The sequence below is a fragment of the Melopsittacus undulatus genome, chromosome 3 (assembly GCF_012275295.1).
Source record: "Melopsittacus undulatus isolate bMelUnd1 chromosome 3, bMelUnd1.mat.Z, whole genome shotgun sequence".
Lineage (NCBI taxonomy): Eukaryota > Metazoa > Chordata > Aves > Psittaciformes > Psittaculidae > Melopsittacus > Melopsittacus undulatus.
Window position 1 is genome coordinate 351925 of NC_047529.1, and position 22738 is coordinate 374662.

A 22738-nucleotide genomic window follows, 5' to 3' on the forward strand; every position below is an offset into this window, starting at 1 on the left:
ACTCTATATGGTGTCACGAATTAGTAGCTACAAAACATTATGATGCAGTGAGAATGATTCAAGGGCTTTTCATCAGGCTTCAATGGTGAACTGGCTTCTTGCTCCTGCTGCCTGTTACCTCTGCTAACAACCCAGCAATCACAGGATTAGTTCCATTTTCCCTTTGTTCACATTCCTTACTTCATTTAGTGCAACAACATTTGTGTTCATCCCACCACTTGTGTGCACATCCATGCAAGCAGTGCTGCAGCTGCATTTGCCAGTGCTGGATGCTAGAGCCATTGAGGGATTTCATTTCAGTGTAAAGTCAGGAACAACATCTCAATATTTACACACAAGCAGAGCCCTGTATTAATTACCTGTGACACCTGCAGGGCTGTTTGTGATGGGGAACGAGGCTGGGTTAGTCCACAGCACATCTCATCATTCCTGTGCAGCCTCACATCTGTGATACCCCTGAGAAACCACCGTTTCAAGCCCCGTGTTCCTTCTTGCCCTACCATTGCCTCTGCATTCTTCTCTGCTAACAGAGGAACAGATGTTCAGATAACACATATTTCAGAATACTTTTGGCTGAATTATTTTAAACCTTGAAGGTATTTTTTAAGCTCATTACTGTATGAAGGAATGCTCCTGTGGGAGAATGCACTTCGATGGGTTTCCCAAGGTAAAGTTCAGAGAGGAGTGAAGGATTCTGTTGTGCTGGGTCTTCTGAAGGCTTTTTGCTCCTCCTGGGGCTCAGAAATGTTGACCTCCGTGTGTCACTGGAGCTCTCACATGCCATGTCCAGCCTGATGTGTTTGCTGCAGCAGCGATACCCACACCTCCAGAGCTCATGAGTTAAAACTCACGTTCAGGCTTTCTTGTTAAATAACCCAAGCTGTGAGCGTGCAGCTGGGGAGGTGACAGCACCAGGAATGGCATGACTAGTACAGGTACGTTCAGGGCTAAAAATACAGGAGCTGACACTTGGCTTTAGTAATTTGGGTGGTCACTTGGAGTACCATGTAGGATTCATGTGTATTTCACATGTAGGATTCATGTGTATTTCACATGTAGGATTCATGTGTATTTCACATGTAGGATTCACATGTATTTCACATGTGACCTTAGTGACCTGTTTGACCACAAATACAGTATTGCTCAGGTTGGAATGAACTAAACTGGAATGCTACTGGGATGTGACTGAGGGTGGCAGGATGACCTGTGATGCAATTGTAAACCTGGTTTCTGTTACTTTGTCAAGTGCTTGTCCCTTTCCATGGAGCTCTTTTATTCTTTTTCATGCTGCTGATGTCAAAGCCTGTGCTCACTGCTACTGAAGCATTCCTGGTGTGGCTCAACAAGTGTGTGTTGTTGTGAGTGAGTAGTCCTGCACACACCCCAGCTTGCAGTGACTGACAGTTACTCCAGCAGTTGGAGCAGTTACTCCAGCATCTGAGCAAAGCAGCAGAGGAGAGAAACTCTTAGAGGAAGAGAAGGGCAAAGACAAATGAGCAACCACCTTATATAGAAATAAAACAGGGTTTAGAGAGCTAGTTAAATTTAGCAACTGAGAAGGGACTTTAAATACCTGATTCTTGTCCCTGCTTGCACCAGTAAGGCCTGACTAGGATTTATTCTGAATTCGGGTTGGTTTAGGAGAGCTAATCTGAGAATCAAGAGCCCTTGCTTGCCCTTGTGATCATCAGAAAATGAGTTAGAACAGCTTCAGGGCTTAAGATACCAGTCAATACACTGATCACTCAGACTTGTCTCCTCAAATAGGGTAACAATTTACCACATATAATACATGAGTTAGGAGTTGCTTCAAAACTCTGTCTTGTTCAATTCTCCTTCTGCAACCAATTCTCTGATTCTTTTGCCTTGAAATCAAAAAGTCTAATGAAATTCTAGCCAAGTAACTGTGGGAGGGTCTATTTTAAGTGTGCTTGTTGAAAACCAATTAAATAACCCTTCCAATAGAGGCAGCCTGGCACACTCTCCTCAAGGCTGTGATCCTGAGGGTTCAGCCTGCGTTTTTAAGCCTGATGCATTCATTCATTTTCATTACTCAGGTGAAGATAAAAGTAACCAAACAAGTCAAGAGACAGAGTCTGTTCCATCTCCAAACGTTGAACATGTTCCTGATGAGGATGCAGCTGTGCCGGTAATACCTCTGCACACAGCAGTGCCAATGACTCAAAGCTAATGTGAGGCAAAGGTGGAGGCTGCCAGGACAGGCAATGCTTGTAATTGCCACTCCTGCACTGCCCTGTGCATGGACTCACTCTTCGATCCGCTGTTGTGTGGGATCAGGATGGACAGGGGTGGTTTTCCCATCCACTTCCATGGGATGATCCGGCACAGGGGTGGCAGTGAGAGGAGGAAGAGGATGGGGGCCTGTTTGTGCAGGCATGTGGAAGCACAGCTCTGAGTGAGCTGCTCACAGGTGGGAGAGAGCTGTCCTGGAAGAGGAGGGTGGGAGTCAGTGCAAGGCCTGAGGGTTTGACTGACTGCATTGGGAGCTGAAACTCTGCTGTTGATGGGAAGCTGGCAGAGCTGAAAAGCAGCAGCACAGCTCCAGTATTGCCCTGTGGGCTGCAGAAGTTAAAGGGCGCGTGTTCTCTCTGTGCCTCTTCTGTTGAGTGAAGCTCAACCTGATGAAGACCATTACTATGAAATGCAGGGGAGCAACAGAAACCAGCAGAGAATTTACCCTGAGAGATTCTGAATGGCTGCATCAGTATGTCCCAAAACTCCTCTGGTTTTCTTCCCATTGTTCATTTCCATCTCCACAGTATTCTCTGCATTGATCCCATTTTCTTTAGCATCACGTGTTTTCAGCTTTCACCTATTTCCAATACACATCTGTTTTATACAGGAACATTTTTGAAAGATAAATATTTTCTTGCTTTACAGAGGGACCATCATGGTAGGTTAGTTTGTGAATCTGTTGCTCTCAGCACCAATGTATGTATTCTTAAAGGCCATTTTTATCTAGTGTTTGGGAAACAGATATCCCATGAAATACACCTCCTTGAACTTCTGTGTTTGTCAATATGTGACAAGGAGAAAGTGCATCCCTGTGGGTGTGCTTGGAATGCTGTTAGGTAGGAATAATGCAGGAGCTGTTAATTCAAAATGAACTCTTATACATGACCACTTGTGTGTTGTTACTGCAGAGCAGTGGAGCCGTTACCGTCCCCCACGCTGAGCTGCTCCCAGGTGATGCCAAGGATTTCAAAGGCTCAGCAACACTCCTTGAGGCTGAAGAAAAAGGTTCTTTTCGCCCCTTGTACAGAGGAGCTTCCAATGCTTTCTGTATCCGCCTGTTTTGGATCGATGAGAAGTATGAAACCAGGTAAGCTTGAGTGAAGAGGTCCTGCTTCCCCACTTTAATACCTGCTCTCAGTGCTCCATGTTTAGGACAAAGCTGGAAGTGGCAGCACACACTGTGGGAGGTTGGGTTTTTTTCCTGACCTCTTTTTTTTCCATTTCTTTCACTTTCACTAATAACGTAGTGAAATTCTCAAGCTCTGCTGCAGCCTCCCCCTGTGGTTGGACATCTGTGGGGCAGGAAGTTCAGAGCTCATTTCTGTTGGGAAAATGCTAGTTGAAATCTTGGAAGAAGGCCACTTCTTCCTCTGAAGAAACATTGATGCCAAAGCTGCCTAACTGCAGAAGGAGCTGGGTGTTGCCATACTGCTCACCTTGTTCCATGGGGCAGTGAAGCTGTTCTGAACTCTGCAGTTAAATGTTGTCCTTCCTAAAGACTCAGTCTCCCATCACTGAGAGAATCGATTCAGTGTCCTGGAATCCACTGCTGCAGGGGGAGGCAAAGGCTTTTTGTCTCCAGATGATTGCTGCTGACTTTGGTCTCTGAGATCCTGGTGGAGTAGAACAGATCTATACATATGGGTAAGACATTCTGTTGTCAAATTTCTCTGCACCCCTGCAGAATGAACTTCTGCTCAACCACACCAGCAAAAGCCTCTCCAGGAGCATTGGCCCTTTCTGCTTACAAGTGATCCCTGCTCTTGTTTATAGAGAAATACAAAATATATATCTTTATAAAGAAATAAACCATGTAGGTACTTATGAAAAGGAGACAGAAAGAGGCTGAGCTCACTCCAGGTCTTCCACACTCTTGAACAGATGTGATTTCTGGAGATCCAGGGTATCAGTAGCAAGGATTTTATAGATGAGTCTGACAACTGCAGCACTGTTTGCAGAAACATCTCTGTGTTTGTGGTAGCAGTCACTGGTGATTGCCAACTTCTCAACTCATCTGCTTTAAAGGAGAATCAGGAATAAAATTCATTAAGAAGACAAATCAAAACTCCTTGGAAATGAATTCTGTTTATTAAGCTGTTTCTTGACTAAGGAGGAATCCTACCCAAAGGGATTAAACACTGAATCTGCTTCAACTACAGGTATCCTAAGTTACAAAAGCAAAGCAAACACTTAGTCTTCTTGTAATGTATTTCCCAAGTAATGCTGGTTGGATTCATTAGGAGGAGAGAGAAATGCAGTGCCAGAAGTCTGTGGTGTACTTAGAAACTCTGATGCATGTACATGCGACAGAACCATGGCACTGCAGAGAGTCCATTCCAGAACACTGGATTTATGGACAATCTGCTCTAAAATAACATTCAAGTAATATAATTATTCCAGAATAAAATAATTTTAAAGTAGTGCTGAGGGAAGGGACTTGCTGTGGATGACTTCACTGCCCTGAACCAGCAATTCACAGCAGTGGTCCGTATCTACGGTGGGAAATATTCCCCTGTAGGCTAGCGTTCTCTGCTCACAGCATCCTGCTTACGATATGGATATCACACTTTTTTGCTCCCTTCTCACATTCTATCCTTTGTCTGCATCATTGTTGTTTCTGTTCAAGCTCTCTTCACTCTGTTTATCATTCAGCACTGCAGCTCCATTCTTTTTTCCCCTGAAGACATCTCTGGAGCAGTTGGGATTCCAAGATGGGTATCTGTGGAGAACACAGCATTCCTTCCTGAAGACTTCTCAGATTAACTCATGCAAGATCCTCTCCTCAAGAGCTGAGGAATCTGTAGATCTAGGTGTTTTCAAGTATTTTGCTTGTGTTTGCTTGATCCACCTGTTTGCGAAAGAAACCTCAGGGAAGTGAGGATGTTGAAAGGGTGGCGTGAGGCAATCCTGGCTGTGCGCTGCAGGAGTTACTGCTGACCTGCATGGATCCAGAAATAGAAATGCAGGCATGATTGCATCTTAGTCCTCGAGGGGAGCTTACTGCTGGGGAATTTGTGTTACCCAGTCAGGTAGCTAAATGTTTCCATCTCTTAAATCTAGAGTGGCTTAAACCTCCACAGTGAACTGTGGAGGAACCAATCTGCTGGTTCTTCTGCAGACATCTGATACCTTTTTAGGCCCCCTGAAAAATCTTCCACCTCCATTCTTGTGTTCCCTGCTGCCAAGGAGATGCTGGATAGGAGAGAGCAGAAAACTCCATTGCAATAGCATTTTCCATTCCCCATTTAGCTATTCTCTAGCTGTAATTATGGACTGTATAGGTGACTGTATAATGCCCCAATCCAGATCTGTGCTTACAGCTTTTGTTGAAAGGGTTATTTCAAACATAAATATTTTTATTAGAAATTATTTCTCTTTTGATTAATTAATATTATTGGTGTACTAGTTAAAGGGAACTTAAGTACTGGTCTGGAGGAAGGAGGAGGTTTATCACTACTGTTAGGTAGTGTATAGGAGGTTTATCAATAGTGTTAGGTAGTGTATAGGAGGTTTATCAATAGCGTTAGGTAGTGTATAGGAGGTTTATCAGTAGTGTTAGGTAGTGTATAGGAGGTTTATCAATAGTGTTAGGTAGTGTATAGGAGGTTTATCAATAGTGTTAGGTAGTGTATCTTGATTTGGCAAAAACTCCAGAACAAAGTTGCCAACAGAGTTTCAAGCTGACAAGCAGGTATTCTTTATTGCAGCACCAGGAGACACGGGGGAGAGCTCCTCCTGACGTGTGTCACCGTATTGCTACACAGGTCATCCTTATATGGTCACCGGGCATATGTACATATTTATGAGGCTGCACATGAATTGCATCACTTTCCAGAAAGTTTCCTGCACATATACAAAAATGTGATGGTCTTTAAGGGTCGTTTACTTCTCCCAGCAATCTTCATAACATCTGGCAGTCTTTGAAGCACCAGCTTACTCAACATTACAGACATAGCAATCATCCTGTCCTTCTACTTATCAGTTAGTTTTACTGTGCCCATCCTGGACATCTGCTAGTCCCAGATACTCCCCATCCCCAGTCCTGGTTTTCTGTTCTGCTTTTCTTACACTTTTTGTACTAAGGTCCTAAGGACCTAAAATGATGTCAACTACCTTCAAGCACTGCTTGAAACTTTTCTATTCTATAGAAATTTTTATATTACAAAGCCATCAAACTTAACGTGACTTAGAACTGATTACATTGTGCTTTTGTGCCTCCTTGTCTCAATCTATATTGAGTTTCTTCAACTTTGTACAATGAAAAATATTTTATAATGCTTCAGCATCATTTGTATTTGGGTTTAGAGCTTACACGTAGGAGAGACACAAAGAATTTGTTAGATTTCTCATGTCTTTTTAAACTCAAATGTCACATTTCACTGTCACCATGGAAAAGGGGGTGGAATTGCTCTAAACCAGTAGGTGATAAATGGAAAGAAGTGTTCAAAACCAATTCAAAGTATTGACACTCCTGTTAGTCTCATCAAGCACCTTGGAGACGTTTACCAAGTGAGTAAAGACAGAACTCTTGGTAGTGCCTACGAATATTGTGGCCCATAGCAACGACTGTTTGTAACCTCAGTTAACACTGACTGACTGCTAATGCTGCTCTGACAGCCCATGAATGACCTCTGGAAAACGCTGGAGTCAACAGTGTGAGTCTTTTTCTTTTTACCTTTCAGTGAAGAGCCCAATGCTGTGAGATTAGTTCAGACATTCGGGTTTATTCTTGTTACTAGTAATGCTTTAAGCCCTGGAAGTCAGCTGCAGACAGTGCAACATCTGCAGCGGATCAGTGAGGAACGAGTGGACTGATCACTGTGAACAACTGTGCCTTGCACTGATAGGAATGTAAATGCCAACATGTACAGTCTCTGGCTGATGTGTGCTGTGTTTAACAGTTTTTTCTCTTGCTTGCAGATCGCTGGATTTCCTGCAGTATGTTTTCAAGCTTTTCCCAGTGAGTATAATTCAAGTTTGTGTGCATGTGAATGTTTGGTGGGACAGCAGTGCAGTTGTCAGCCAGAGTATTTGGATATGATGCCTGAGGAAGACTGTGACTGACAGGAGTGTGCCATGGCTGAGTTACCCTGGGCTGAGTTACCCTAAGGAGTTCAACTTCCCCTCATGGCTGCTTTGGACTTTTATGTTGCAAACATCAGTCCTTAGTTTCTGTTCCATAGAGGCTTTTCTGAGATGCAGATTTAGAAAACAAGTGTTTCAAACTCTGTCGTGGTTTAAACCCAAACTGCACAGCTCGTTCACTCACTCCCCCCCTTGCTCCCCCAACTCCCAGAGGGTTAGGAAGGAGAATCCAAAGAATGTAGCCCCCATGGGTTGAGATAAGAACGGTTTAATAGCTAAGGTATAACACAAATCACTACTGCTACTACTACTACAAATAATAATGATAAACCCAATAACAAGTGAAGAGAATACAACACCTCACCAGCCACCGACCCATAACTCACCCCACCCTGCCTGACTGAGCACCGACCCATACCTCCTCCATTCCCCCCCAGAGTCCCAGCCCTTCCGGGTCTCTCCCGGTTACATCCTGGGTATGACATGCTATGGTATGGAATACCTCTTTGGCTAGCCTAGGTCAGGTGTCCTGTCTCTCCTTCCTCCCAGCCTCCCTCCTCCCTGGCAGAGCATGAGCTCAGAAAAGGCCTTGGACCAACCAAACCTTTGAGCAGTAACTCAAAACATACTTGCTATCAGCAACCGTTCTCAGCCCGAAAGTCAAAACCCAGCACTGCACCAGCTACCAAGAAGGAGAAAAATGACTGCTACTGCTGAACCCAGGACAAACTCCTTTAAAATCCTGCATACATCCAGACTGTACCTAAATTAAAAACCAAACTGGGAGAAATACATTAGAGGAAATGAAGTTAAAGCCTACAGAATAGCGGTTTTAAGGAAATACATGGTATTTACCCATAGCCTAAACAGTGGCACTGAAGGCTTATTTTTAGGGCAAGACTAATGTGTGGCAAATAAAGATGTGAATTTACAGTGCCACAACTATTTAACACTATGCCCTGTGTGCTCCATCTTTAGCTGAGGTAACAGAGTCCACTCTCTGAGGCATTCTTAATGCACACTTGTGTGTTGTGAAGCCACACTGCAATTTACTGCATGGTAACATCCCTTAATGCCAGGTCCCAGTGACCAGAGGTACAAACTTTGCCATAGAGATCAGCATGTTCAAAACTGCTGCTTCCCACCATAGAAAGCTCCCACAGAATGTGAGCACGGGAGCATTCCAGATCTCTGATTTATCCATTCAGCAGTGCACCTGCCACTCCTTGAGACTAAATGTCATGATGGAATCACCAGGTGTAGTGAGAAAACTTAATCACCGTGTGCTTAAAGAGAAGAAAAGGACTGAAATTCAAGCAGCTTTCCATTGGAAAAAATGCCATAGAATAATCAGCCAGAATCAACTGATTAAACATCTTCCAGATCTGTGCTGCTTGGGAGTCACACGTCACGTGCATGAAGTGTCTTTCTGAATGGGCAGAGTTCTCCAACATCCCTGTGTGCAGGCAGATTATCTCAAAACATGGATTCAATAAAAAGGGATGGGAGAGACTCTGGTGAAAGGAGTGCTTGAGCAGTTGAATGGATAAAGTTAGTGTGCCATGAAGCTGTCTTTCATCTGAGTAGGGACAGGCCAAGGGGAACGGCTTGAACCTGCCCAAGAGAGGGGAGACTGAGCTGAGCTCTGAGGCAGAAGCTGTTCCCTGTGAGGGTGCTGAGGCGCTGGCACAGGGTGCCCAGAGAAGCTGTGGCTGCCCCATCCCTGGCAGTGCTCAAGGCCAGGTTGGACACAGGGGCTTGGAGCAGCTGCTCCAGTGGAAGGGGTCCCTGCCCGTGGCAGGGGTTGGAGCTGGAGCAGCTTCAAGGTCCCTTCAACCCAAACCTGTCTGTGATGCCATGGGGTTTCCTGCATTCATTTGCACCTCTGCAGCCTTTACAGCACAGGTCTCAGCAGTTACAGTGGCTGCTGTTCCAATGTGTTTGTTTGCAGGTGCACCCTGTGGTGCACACCAGCAGTGCCAAACCTGGGGCAAGCTGGACATTACTGCTCATATACAAACTTGCCTTCATCAAGTCTACTGTGCACACAGTGCAAAGTCAGTCTGTGCTTATTCTGTTGAGGAAGAAAGTTGGGGGAGCTGTACATAAAAAGGAGCATTAGGGAATATCATGATATTCATGAATAAGTGTTTACTATGGGAGCTAAAGGACCTGCTTCTGTGAGCCAGCTTAGTGTTGAGCTCATCAGCTCCTTTGTGCTGCCCAAGCATCAAGCCAGCTAAGTAAAGCGGTGCTTGGAGTGTACGTGTGTTGTAAGCGCTGCATTCGGTTTGGTTTCTTTCTGTCCCCTCAAGATAAGCTTTTGTGTTAAGCTTCTACTGAGGTCACTAAGAACGTTTATTGTCTGCAATTTTCTTCAGGACAAAGACTTCTGTGTCATCCTCGTGCCACATCATGTACCAGAGTTCCCCCTGCTCCAGAGTTTTGTCCGAGCTGTTCCATTCTGCACTTCCAGATTTGGCCAGGAGCTTTACGTGTTCCACCGTGCAGGGCTGCTCACGTGAGTCCTGTGCCTCATGGCAATAGTTGATGGATCCCCCAGCCCAGCACCAGTTGGGTGTTCTCTGCTGGTATTCTGCACAGGATGGCAGAGCTCACAGCTGGAGTCCCCATAACAGTGTATGGAATAGCCCTAAGCTGTGCCTGGAGCACTCAGGAGCAGAGCTGAGTAACTTAGTCTCTAGCAGGGTTACTACAGCCTCTTGTTACCTTTTCTGCAGTGAATCCTAAGCCTACTCAGGTGTATCTCCAACAGCACTATATGAGACAATGTGAAAATAGCCTCATATTATTAACTGAAATAAGTAGTTAGTGATATGAGTTTTAATCAAAGAAAAACTGTGATCATTAAAACTGTAAAAGCAAACACTCTTCTGACTGCCAGCATTTATATATAGCTTCCTTCAAGGAGAAGCAAAGTGCAGTGAGAGGATTCATGAACACTGGTACAGACAAGAAGCTTCTTCAAGCTGTCTCATTGTGAACCAAGGCTAATAGAGAAACACAGTGCAGTGTTTGGCCCTGTGGACTGGGTCAGGTTATACCTGAAAGTCTGGTATAGGTGTAATTTATGCAGTGTAATGCATTTCCGAAACACACAGAACACAGCATAGCCTCATTGTTGAGTTATCTATTTTATATGATTTATCTCTTTTTGTTTAATCATCTATTTCATACCTTTGAATTTCTGAATGCTTCTGTATCCTGAAATACTGGTGGACTGGGACCTACAACCACTCTTGTTGTGACTGCTGTTGTGTGGTAGGAGTTTCCAATGCTTTGTTTGTGTAACAAGCCCAGGCTGGCCCAGACACCAGCTAAAACTGTGGCACAGTTAGAGATTCCCCCCTCCTTTTTTAATGTAGCTAAATAGTACATGGTTTCAGAGCAATACTTCTGCTGTAATTGCATCCTTAAGCACCTTTGGTGCTATACAAATAGCTCATGCAGGGTCTGGCCGGCTCCTCTTGGACCTGTGCAAAGCTTTTTACCCTGGGCTGAAACTGGGCTTTCGTGTGCTCTGTCAGAATCCAGCTGGCTGCAGGGAAAGCCACTGGAGTAATTCCTGCTAATCTCAGCCCAGCTGCTCAGTAATCCATGGGTAGGTTTGGGAGTCACACGTCCTCTTGTGATTTTGGTCAGAATTAAACTTGTTATCAAGGTTTGTGTAAAACTCTTACAACTCCGATTGAACTGTGCATATTCCAAATGATACCAGCCCTTCTATGAGAACACAACAAAGTCAGTAGTAGCATTTTCCAACCCCCCTACTTCAGCTGTGCAGGGAAGTAAGGAAAATAGCCTTACATTGAGGTTCAGGATCAGAAAAGCTATGGAAGGAACCAGCTGAAACCTTTGGGAAGTTTCTGAAGAACAAAGAGCTTGGTGCACAACAGCAGATGCTCTCTTAGATGAAACCAAAATATGAGCAAGTGAAAGATCAATATATTGTACTTGCACCAAAGGCTTTCGACAGGCAGGAAAGAGAAAAGGAGGTCACAGAAAATGGACTTAAAGAAAAGCAGGGCTAAAGAGATGGGATATGAAGACACAAAAGGGCAAAATCAGAAGAGGCACAGGCACAAAATGAGATACTGATTAGTAAAGGTTGTAAAAGGACTAAGAAAAAGTGTTAAGTACACAAAAAGCAAGAGTACAGCAAATGGAAGTATGGGCCTGCTACTTACCACTGAAGGAGGAAAAATAACAGATGACGAGGCATAGGCTGAAATGCTTAATGGACACTTTGCCTCAATTTTCACTAACAAGCATTATAATAATAGCAGCATCCTGGTCTCTGAGCAGTGGAAGGAACTGGACATCTAGAATCACTTAATTGTTTGCTGGAAGAGAAATGGGCACAGACCTTGGATGGTCCTTCCTAGTCCTCCATCCTCCCAGTGGATCTGGGGTTTGGGTGTATTTAAAACTGGGTTCAGTTTTGGTGTGTTCTGGGTTTTGTCATTCAAAACATGGTTCATTCTGACAGCGCTCCAGGACATGGAGGGGGACACCTCTGTGCTGGGTGCAGTGGGGTGGCAGGAGGGGGCAAGTGAACTGTGCTGTGGGTCTCCCTGATCATCATCCTCATCACTTATTCCATCCTGCAGTGAACTCTGTGGAAGCAAATGTGCAAAGGAAGCTGATGCTCACTTCCGAGTTCAGGATAGTTTGTGATTTAGCAATCAATGTGTGCTTTGAGCACTCAGAACATCCAGCTGAAAATGAGCACAGAGATGGAGCTGAGACATTTCCCATAGCACATCAGAGATTTGGTAGCTTTGGGTTTTAAAGGTCCTACTGCTGTTCATTAAAGCAGTGTTCCACAAAATCAGTCTGAGCATGACTGGGACTTAGGCTGACGAATAGCATGTGAAGTTGAAATGGCAAACAAGAGCAGGAGTGGCAGTCAGACTGCCTGGATCCCAAGCTTTTATCTGGGGGGAAAGAACTGAATTCTTGGAAAAGAATCTGTAGTTTGGCTCCTTGAATAGCTAAATCTTTGTTCCATGGACCTTGTCTAACCAGGAAGGGTCAGTGCCTTTAACAAGCAACGTGAGAGAGTTCCTCAGCTACTGGAGACTGTCACTGGGAAGTCATTCTTTTTCATGCTTAGTGGTGGTAAGGCGTTCTATAGCAGTGTGTGTGTGAACTCAGGAAGTGCTGGGATATTCCTGCTGTAGCTCATATGCTGCTGCTTTCCCTGTTGCACTGACACTTTCACACTGTGTCACTGGTGTGTGATCACTAAGTAGTAGTCTTATGTTCAGCAGGGGCATTTTGTTTGTGCTTCATCTAAGTTTATGCTCATGTGTTGCTGTTTGAAGAACCGAGGCCTAACACAAATGCTACTTGGTTGTTCCTGCTGGAGAAGGATGCTACCGCCTTTCCTTGGTATCGTATCCCAGGATGACACTTGGCTCTGGCTTATCTTCTTCTCTCTCCTTTTTTCTTTTCTTTTTTCTTACCTTTTTTTCCTGTTCTTCTCCCCATGTGTGTCACTGTGCAGCCACAGCTGCTGCTTCCATCTGAAGTGATTCTTTGGCTCCTTTCTCTGCTGCCTCTGGTCACATGAAGGTTGGGTGGTACCTGTGGGTACAGCAGTCATTGCTTTATGGGACTGGACTGTAGGTACAGAAAGACTAAGTGTTCAGTAACAGTTCAAGCAGCATCTTGAGTTGTCTCAAGTAGCTGTTGTGTGATCTTCTATGTTCTCATACACTAAGCTAATATATGCACTTGGAACCATTGTCATACAGCAATCAATTCCAGCTTCTAAAAGAGGTGTGTGCAGTGCTTGTGGAAGGCAGGTTGTCACAGTGAGGGAACTGGCTTTAAATTGTCACAAAGTGAGCTTTTTTCTTTTTCCCTTTTTTTTATAGGTCATTTAATGTAAGAAGCGCAACAAACAATGACCTGCCTGGTGTCCAGGTGCTCACTGAAACCCTGAGCTTGAATAAAAGGATACTGAATGACTTCAGCACATTTACTCTGCTTCGCAGGGATCCCGTGAGTATTGCTTGCAAAGACACAGGAGAATGGATAAACACTGGTAAAAACCTCCATAATTTGTTACATGAAACTGGTGAACTCTCTTTGTATAGTGTAGAGGTACTCAAGTCAGTACCAACAGCCGGCATAGGCTGTATTCAGCCTGACCTGATGGTTAATCTAACCTGTGGTGTATATCGGTGCAGGGACAGAAGCAGGCTGGATGCATGCCTTGGCCACCCATAGCCTCCTTTATGTTGTTGCTTTTCTTGCATGCGTATCTGGTTGTGTGATGAACATGTACTTGTGTCTGTCACAGATGGGGCCTCTTTCTCCTTCCAATGATGCAGACAGGCACATGCCCAGCAGACTGTTCCTTCTCATGATGTGGATGGGTGCATGCCCAGCAGACAGCAGGGAACATCTGCAGTTTGTTGTGTGATGGAAAATGCTGCATTAGACCCAAGTGTTGTCATGACAGCTGCAGGGAAATCCATTTTATACAACTATTAATGGAGAATATCTGTTGTAATTAATATTCTTTCCTAAGACCAGAACTTAACCCAGGACTAAAGTAGTGGCTGAGCTTATAGCACTGCTGTTAGCTAGATCTTAACTGAACCTTTAGTTCCATAAAGTTCTGCATGGTCCAGAATCCAGCCACAAACACCACTTAAACATTGTGCCTCAAGTTAGGGCAGAGTGGTTAAACTGGGGGAGTGTGTATACTGGGAGGAAAGTATTTTAACTGTGTGTTGAAATGCAGTCAGCTTAAAGAGTAACAATGAAATAGGGAATGTGCATGTGTTTTGCCTTGCAGGATGGGACTGCAGTGAAGGCTTTTGTAGCAGAAGTTCTGGATCAAATAGTTGGTGTTTCTGTCATTAGAGATGAAATGGTAAATCCTGTTTCTGTGTTGTGTGAAAACTGTAATGCTTAGCCCTCAGTGCTACAGCCTGAGTTTCAGGCTTGCCTCTATAGGTGTACCTAACAGAAAGTCTATGTAAAAGATACTGCTCCTCTAAACTTTCTTTCTCTTTCCTGACAATGCAGACCTCATTATTGCCCTTCCCATAGATGATGATTGGCACACAGAAACTCATCCTGTGATTTGCAGGAAGCTGCTGATGCATTCTGGAAGTGCCTCCTGCACCTCTTCTTGGTTCTTCAGCAGAAAGCCATTCTGCCTCTAAATATGTTCATAATCACCTGTTTTGCCCCCTAATTGACAAAGTCAATAAGCAGTTTTGCCATGTGTACTGCAGAGCAGGAGTTGTCCTTCTAGATTTGCTTTCTTACCTTCTTTTCTCCAGCTGTAGGTTCTGAGTGATTCTGAATCACACCCTTCAAAGCAAATAACAAGTGCATGTTCCAATGGAGCACAAAAGAGATAATGTTGCACATTAGTCTGGAAAAATAAACCTTCTTTGAGGCTTACTTCTGGGGCAGATTTTACATTGCTCAGCAGCTGTTTGCTCAGTTTTTAACATAGTCATTCCTGGTTTCAAAAATAGCTTTTAATTATATTAAGAGCATTGAGATAAGAGGATATAGCAGTTTCTCTTGAGTGTATAATGTGCAAAAATGTCAGCTTATCACTTCAGCCCTTGCTGGAGGGCATTTCGTACACAGCTCTTCCTCAGTGTCAGTGTTGTGAGGGGACAGTCTGGGCTCCTCTGTCTTGAGCTCAGCAGAACAGTTGTGGGGTTTGGGTTAGTTGGTTGGCGTTTTTTCCCCTCCCTGAATGTCCATTACCCTGTTTACATTAACACTGTGAAAAGGTCAGCTCTGCATTCCCTGCAGGAAAGGTGGGCAAGCTGCAAGAGCAGGCTTTGATACAGTGACAGGGCTTCCAATAGAAGTATGTTCAGTCAGTGCTTTAATTGAGAACAATGCCCACAGGCACTGCATTTCAGTGCTCAGATTTGGTTTCTTAGTTGATAGGAAGCAACTCACTGGACTTGCTCCAGTAGTGTAAATGGAGCTGTCTTGTCACTGCTGACCTCCACGTTCTTGTTTTCCAGCATATTGAGTACATTCGATCACACTACAACATTGAAGCCTTTATTAATTTCAATCGCCACCAGCAAGAGGAACACGGACATCTTTGCCACTTTGTCTTAAATCCCATATTTCATCACTATACAAAATATTTTCTAAAGGAGATACTTCGCTTGGCCCACAAATCTTCTCTTTACTATCCTATTTATCCACAGTATGTGAAAGGCAAGGTAAGGACAAAGTTATTTGTATTTCTGATACTAAATGTTGTCACCTTTTCTCACTCTATTTTTCCTCTGTGAGTGGCTGTAAACAGGGATTTTTTTAGCAAACTGCACAAATTGTACTTTCTTTACTTCTTGCATGATATCATCTGCACTCATGGATGTAGCAGTTGCATTGTACGTATGCTCAGTAGATGCTCGGTAGTGTTGTGATTCCAGATGTACTCAGTAGCTTCAGGAAGCATGTGGAGGAGCAGCAGTTTGAAGTGTGCTTGGCCTTGCCGTGCTCCAGTCTGTGAAGAGAGAGCAGCTCTTCAAGGGGATGGCTCCTGCTGAGCCAAACCACTCTGCAGGTTGAATTCAGAGAGTCTGAGTGCAACTGACCTCTAAGTGAGTTAGATGCCTTAAGGTAACACACCCAGGATGCTCCCTGGTAGCAACACAGCAGAGGAATGAATCATTTGTTTGATACCTCCTTGCTTGTTTCTAGGAGAAATATGTGCTTCTTACCCATCCAGGCTTGTGTGCTGCTGTTGCTTTGTGCCTTGTTGGCCCCCTCCATAAATGAGCTGTAGTCCCAACAGCCAAGTGTCTGCCCTTTGCTGTCCATTCCCAATAGATGGGTTCTAGAATGAAGTAGCAGGCATGCAGTATTCCCACTCCTGCCTAAGTTAGAGCCCTGTGTCTGAGTTGCAAGCTTTGGTTTGGGTTTGACTTTGTTTCTTGCCATTGTGTTAGATGTTTAGATAAAGAAACAAGAACCTCATCAACTGAGGAGACCAACACAAGAATTTTCATGTCATTGTTTTAACATGCCAGTACATGTGCTTCACCTTCACTTGTAGTGACAAGGCAGAAAGGACATGGTGTATCTTTAACAATGATTTGTATTTCCTCTTATAGTTTATTAATAGAACCTGATCAAGTTGTGCTGTCCCATATACCACTCACCTGCATAATGAATTTTGAGTGGTACCAGTATCTGTTTATGTTCAGGATGAACTGGAAGGCAGGGAAGGCAAAAGGAATGATGTCACTGGGTGTAAAGTAGCATGAGTAAATGCAAGGGGATACTACTAAAACCACTAAAACACACAGCTCTGTAAAAACTCTTCAGAAGTGACTGAGGCTCTAGGCTGTGTTTCATCGGGAGCTGGTGGGATCTCAGCACCTCACTGCTGTTGAAAATGAGGCTTGTGTTTCAGCAAGGGCCTGCAGAGCCCTGAAACCCTAATGCTGTGAAAGAAAAGCCATTGCTGAGAACAGCATCATTTCTGGAAGCAAACTGAAAGATTCTTTCCACAACACTGATGTGTGTGTCTTGTCATCAGTCTCTTGTCAGAACAGGGTAAACAAACATGTCAGCTCATGCTGTGTAGCCTCCTAGAGCTACTGTCTGGTCCAGGCTCCTGCCAGCGTTAACGGAGGATGCTCAGTGCACCTAGAGGACACTTCACCCATCCATCATTACTGCCTATCTCAGGGTGGAAAGAATTGCCCTCTGGGGATGCTCTCTCTACCTGGGGGCATCTGCACGGCTGCCTCAAGTAAGCACCCAGCTCTGAGATGGTGACTGAAACACTCCTGTCCTCAATGGCTTAGGTGTTTTTGAGACGGTCACACTCTGCACACAGGAATTGCCAGGTTAGACACAAGCAGGTTTTCAGAAGGATGTTTTTTCCTGCGCACTTTTGTGGAGGTTTATGAAGTGTTCCCTTGAGGAACCAATGTCCTTACGTAGCATTAGGTTCTCAGATGCTTAAGAGGCACTTACAAAAATGCAGTTTAATGGCAGTGGATGGAAGAGGAAAGTTAAATCTTACTAATGATTCTGGTTTGGCCCATTTCCAAGCTACAGAGTTCCTTTAAGTTACTTTAGCTTACCATTGCTTTCTAAGTGGTAAATGTGATATTTTACTCAGTTCTCAACATAGTAAGATCAAGTTTTTCATTACTTACGGCTGGAATGGTACTTCAGTGTAATTTAGTTTGCATTAACGCTCATTCTCTACTTACAGGAAGTCTCATTTATTTTTTGTCCCTTTCATGTTGTAAATTACGACAGAGCCAGTCATGCTGTAATAAATGGAATACAGCTATTCCTAATGATCCATGCTCCTCGCATTAGCATCGGGGTTTGTTCACCTCAGGTTTCTGCCAGTTGATTAACATTTATCACTCGGATGAAATTGACATTTTGGTCGGTATAGAATCCGATATGAATTCATAACCCTCCTTTGCCAAAGGAGCAAAGGTTAGAGTAAGCAGATAACACCACTTAATGGGGTCAAGTCAAGCTGATTCATGATCACTATGGAGCAAAATATCCTCCTGGGGAAAATACTTGTGCTGAAAAATCCCATAAACCAAACCACTTGTTTATCTGTCATTCCCACAGAGCTGGTAATGTAATTACTCTCATAATTATCTTCATTAGTGTCAGGAATTAGCTGCAATTCATTCCTCTGCTCTGAGTATGTTTGTTTATTTGCTGATTTTTCTCTCAGATTTAGCCAACAGAGCTAAGAATTCTGTATTTGCAAAGCCATACAACAGACATCTGTGATGCACTGCTCTGACATTCTCTCTGCTGAAATATAGATCGCTGCCTTTCAGTTTCAGACTCCCTGTGCCCATTCCCTGACATCTGCCCTTCATTACATGGCTCCCGTGCGACCAAGACGACAGATTGTCTATCCTCTGGAAGAGCTTGGCATAAACGCTCCATCAGAGCAGGTCTCCAAGGATCAGGTGGGTAACAGAAGCAGCAGCAGGCGGAAGGCATAGTGCCAGCTAGTGCAGGCTTTGGCAGATGGGATGGCATTACCATCCCACTGTTGATAGGTTGCTTCTTAATTACACTGAACATGGTGTCCATACCCTCACAATCCCAGCCCTGCTTCTGCACTGCCACTGCTGCTTCTGAGCTTGAATTTCAAGCACGTTATAGGAGCAGCCACTGACCTGGAACATCTGCACACAATTGCTTCCATTTTAGCAGTGGCTTCTCATGATGCTGCTCTCAAACTCCCAACACATTCTAAATGCTCTGACTTACTGTTTACTCCTTCTTCTGGTAAGTTTATTTAGGCATCACTCCGCAAGTGGAAAAAAGACAATGCCATGATGCTGACTATTGCTGTAGAAATTGCTTAAATACATGTTAGTTTTCAGTCCCAAAGCCAGATTTCTTCCATGCACAAGAAACTCTCAAAGAACACTCAAAATATCAGGAATGATTTAACAGCAAAAGAAAGGGTTGTTGTTTCTACCAAACAGTTCTGGTTTGTGTAGGACTCATGAAGGCTGGAGGCTCTGACCTAAAAGTCTCTCCTTTTCCTATGTTAAATAACTGACACCTTATTCTGTCTTACATTTTTAAGTAACTAAAATTTGATATGAAGATGGTTCCTCACAAGTAACCAGCAAAGCTGACATCAGAAAAACCCCATTAGTGATGGATACTCTCAGTAGGTAGCTGCAATTTCCTAAAGAAATATAATTAGGGAGCTTTGTGTCTGTCTGTGAACTCCGGTTGGCTGCAGTGGGCCCATATCATATTTTAGAGCTGTCCTTTTCACAGTTAGTCAGTATTTTTGGCACCCAGTACTCTTAATTAGGCAGCAATTGGCAGAGCAAGATCCAGAACATGGCTGAGGCTGTTGGTGTGAGTTTGGCTTTGTTGAACAGTCTTCCCTCAACACCCCCTCCCCCCCACCTGCCTTCCTCCCTCTTCTCTGCAGGACAGACTGTCCAACACTGTTCTTTAAACTACATTCTGGTTTATCTTTAAACTGACCTGTTGCTCACTTGCAAGAAGAGCTCCTCTGAGTGTGTTTGCTGGAGCTGGGAACCAGACTTCCTGTGATGGGGACATTCGCAGATCTTTTGTGTGCTGAGGTTGAGCCTGAGCCTGTCTGAGTTGCAGGCACTCAGATGATCAGTTAAAATCTTGAAAGTTTAATCAATTTCTAATGAATAAAACTTGTGAGATTTTCACTAACCAAGTTGCTGAGGTGAAGGCTGCCCACTGCATGAGAGCTGATGCATATGTGCCAGCATTAATTATAGATTCCTGACAGACTGTGTTCTATCAAAGCTGACATCTGGGGTTGATCCCTAGGTGGTAACTTGAGGATAAAGCCAGTCCACTGCTGCTGCCTGTCGTTTTCTGAAGGACCAAGAATCTGAAACCACATAAAGCTAAATTGACTCCTCTGTTGAGTGAATGAATTGACCTTTGGCCACCATACGTTGGGAAAGCTTTATGAATTGGGAGGTAACCTACCACAGGGGACTGAGTGTGCTTGTAGAAGTAAGAACCTGGTGCTGCTTTTAGATCCTGGATGTTTTGTTAGCTCTGGCAGTAGCAGGCATAAGGCATTTACCCTCTCTCTACTCTGAATTCAGCAAGGAAAATTGATCCCCGTGGATAATCTTGCACTTTCCTGCAAAATCCTGCAGCTGAATTGCAAATAAAATGAGGTGTATTCTATAAAATTAATATGATCAAATTTCAGTAGGCACAAAATGATACTTCTACATTTTGCAACGATCACAAGGCCTCCCCAGACACTCTGCCAACAGGACACAATCTGTATTGCAAAGAGCAAACTATCCCACCAAGGAGTTATATGTGATAACTGCAAAATGGAAAGGCTGAGAATTGTCACCCTTCAAATACTATGAGAAGGTGAGATGTGTTGGTCACCAAGACGCCAGCAGCCTAGGAAAGGAGGTAACAGGGAAATGGGAAAACAATGTTGTAGGGAAAGCTTGGAGAAGAGAGGGAGAAGTGAGGGAGGACAAAGAGGCTGGAGCAGGAAGGAGGAGGGAGCTGTCTGGTGCGAGCACCTGGGGAGCAGCAAGGAGCAAATTTCTGCTGTGCTCTGGTACAGAGGGTTTAAGCAGGTGGGCAGGATCCTGCAGGATCTGGAAAGCTTTGGGCAAGCAGAGATTCCAGGGAGTTGAGACCTCTCCTTGTTTCTTTATGATACTCTTCAAGCTTGCCGAGTGTGGAGACAGCACTTCCTTCAGACATCAGCCCATGGCCCCTTTGCTTCTGAGAGCTGGAGGATCTCTTGTTTTAGGCACCTCTGCAGTGGTGGCAGGAGCCTTTCACATCAAGTACAATACAAACATTGTAAATGCAAGTCAATGTCAGAAATGCACAATCTTCATTTGATTGCCCGTCCTAACCCATTGCTGGAATATCTGTCACTTATGATGGAGATAATAGTAGCCAAATTCTTGCTTTGATGCCCAGAAGATGCCCCATGGTATCTGGCCATCAGCATCTGCTTCTGTCTCTTGGTTTTTCAGCTGCCTTCCTCTCGTTCCAGCTCTCTCTCCTATTCCTGCTGCAGAATCCATTTCTCACCAGGAACAGCTCGGGGCTGAGCAGCTCAGCCGTTCCCTGCCTAAGCACGGCTCTTGATTTGTGCCTATACATCTCTGTAGGCCATTAGTGGCTTACTATCTCAGAGAGGGTGTGCAGTGGGAGCCCTGGGGCTCCATCACTTTGTGTATCTCTTCAATACATTCCAGCCTGCCTGGGAGCATGAAAAGATTTGCTCATAAATATTGACCCAGTAGAGATAACTAAGCCAGGAGCCACAAGGACTGTTTTCCCCAATTCCTTCCTCCAAAGCCAGAAGCAAAAGCTGCAATCTCAGTCAGAAAGGCTTTGCCCTCAGCTAATTCCCATGTGCTGCCAGTCCAGATGGATCTCGGCTGTGCTGGAGAGGTGGTTTCCCTGCAGGTCTGGAGGGGTTGTTACAGACAGATGAGCACCCGAAATTCAGTCTGTGATAACTTGTTCTTGTCTCAGATCTCTGTTCTACTGCAGTGTTGGGAAAGCTGTGCACGGCCCTGCCATGGATTCCTGCCTGCTTGCTCCTGCTCCTAGGAGGCAGCATGGGCTGTGCTTTGTGGGGTCCTTCTTCCTGTAGGCTCCCTGGGAGCAGTGGCTCTCTGTTTCCTGAAGGGCTTCACATACTTAGTGAACATAGTAACGTTTTCCTGTGACAGTCACTAGTGACACAGTGTGTCTTTACCCCCTCCTTGAGATGGCAAACACATTTTCCTGCTGATTTTGTGTCCGTTCCACAAGACTCTGTCTCCCATTGCTCTATGGCAGAGATTGGGGTAACTCGGGCACAGAGGGAGGTGCTGAGTCCCGCTGCCTGCCCGCAGCCCTGCCCAATGGCACAGATGCCAATGGTCTTGTTTGCTGTAGCCTGGGAAGCACGAGGCTTGGGAGCCTGCTCATGCTGAGCCCCTGTAGGAGCATCCCTGCTGTGGGGCTGAGGACAGCCCTGCAGAGCCCCGGCTGCTGCTGCTGCTGCATCAGTCGCTGCTGCAGCTGCTCCGAGTCAGAGCAGAGCTCTCGGGTTTGTAGTCCAAGTCAGTAACTGGCTCTGAAGAGCCAATTGGCAAAAGATGCAAAGATTCCAAATCTTAATTCCCACAGTGTTAAAGCAGATTAGATGATGATTGTGTTTTGCACATCTGTCAGTCATTTCAGTCGCGTTACGTTAAAAACCAGTTGGTTACAACGGAATACTAAATAACATGTAAAGTGCTGCTGGCCCTGGCAATGCATGTCATTATGGGTGCAGCAGAACACTACAGGTAATGAAATAATTTTTAATGATTCCTTCATAAATAAACAATTGATAAACTTGTTTGCTTTGCCACCATCTGGGAGCATTCTGTTATCCATCTGCTTCATGTAATTATCAATAAAAGGGAAGAATAGGTGATATAATTAACAAGAATAACTGATCCACAGTGAAGAACAAAAATGTCACACATCTGTTGAATTATTTTCCTGTTTCTGCCCTTTCATTATTATTCATGCTACCAGGTTTACTTGTGTTTTTATGTCATGGCTGCATTCAAGCTGTCAGGTTTTATGGCAGAGTTCAGAACTGGTTTTTCTGCTGTAGCTCATAGGAAGAAGACAGAACAGTTATTGAGGCATTGCAGAAACACATACAGGGCTGTATAAGTTTAATTGGAAAAAAACCCGAATCAACCCACCAGTCAGTTCAGTGTTTGTCAATGGTGCAGGTGTGTTACAGGGAATCCAGACATGGGGCCAGAAGCAGTGAGTGGAGGAGGCTGAGCCCCTGTAGGGCTTATCCGGACGGACACTG

General features: G+C 44.5%; 1 protein-coding gene across 1 annotated transcript in view; it reads left to right on the forward strand.

Annotated features, from left to right (window-relative positions):
* CFAP61 (cilia and flagella associated protein 61) overlaps nt 1-22738 on the forward strand; it is a 96991-nt gene that overhangs the window by 17359 nt on the left and 56894 nt on the right. Inside the window, exons 8-15 of the mRNA XM_034060368.1 lie at nt 2058-2149; nt 3165-3343; nt 7177-7216; nt 9723-9862; nt 13245-13371; nt 14174-14251; nt 15378-15584; nt 18180-18329. Of these exons, the coding sequence (XP_033916259.1) occupies nt 2058-2149; nt 3165-3343; nt 7177-7216; nt 9723-9862; nt 13245-13371; nt 14174-14251; nt 15378-15584; nt 18180-18329 (1013 nt within the window). The remainder of the gene's footprint in view (nt 1-2057; nt 2150-3164; nt 3344-7176; nt 7217-9722; nt 9863-13244; nt 13372-14173; nt 14252-15377; nt 15585-18179; nt 18330-22738) is intronic.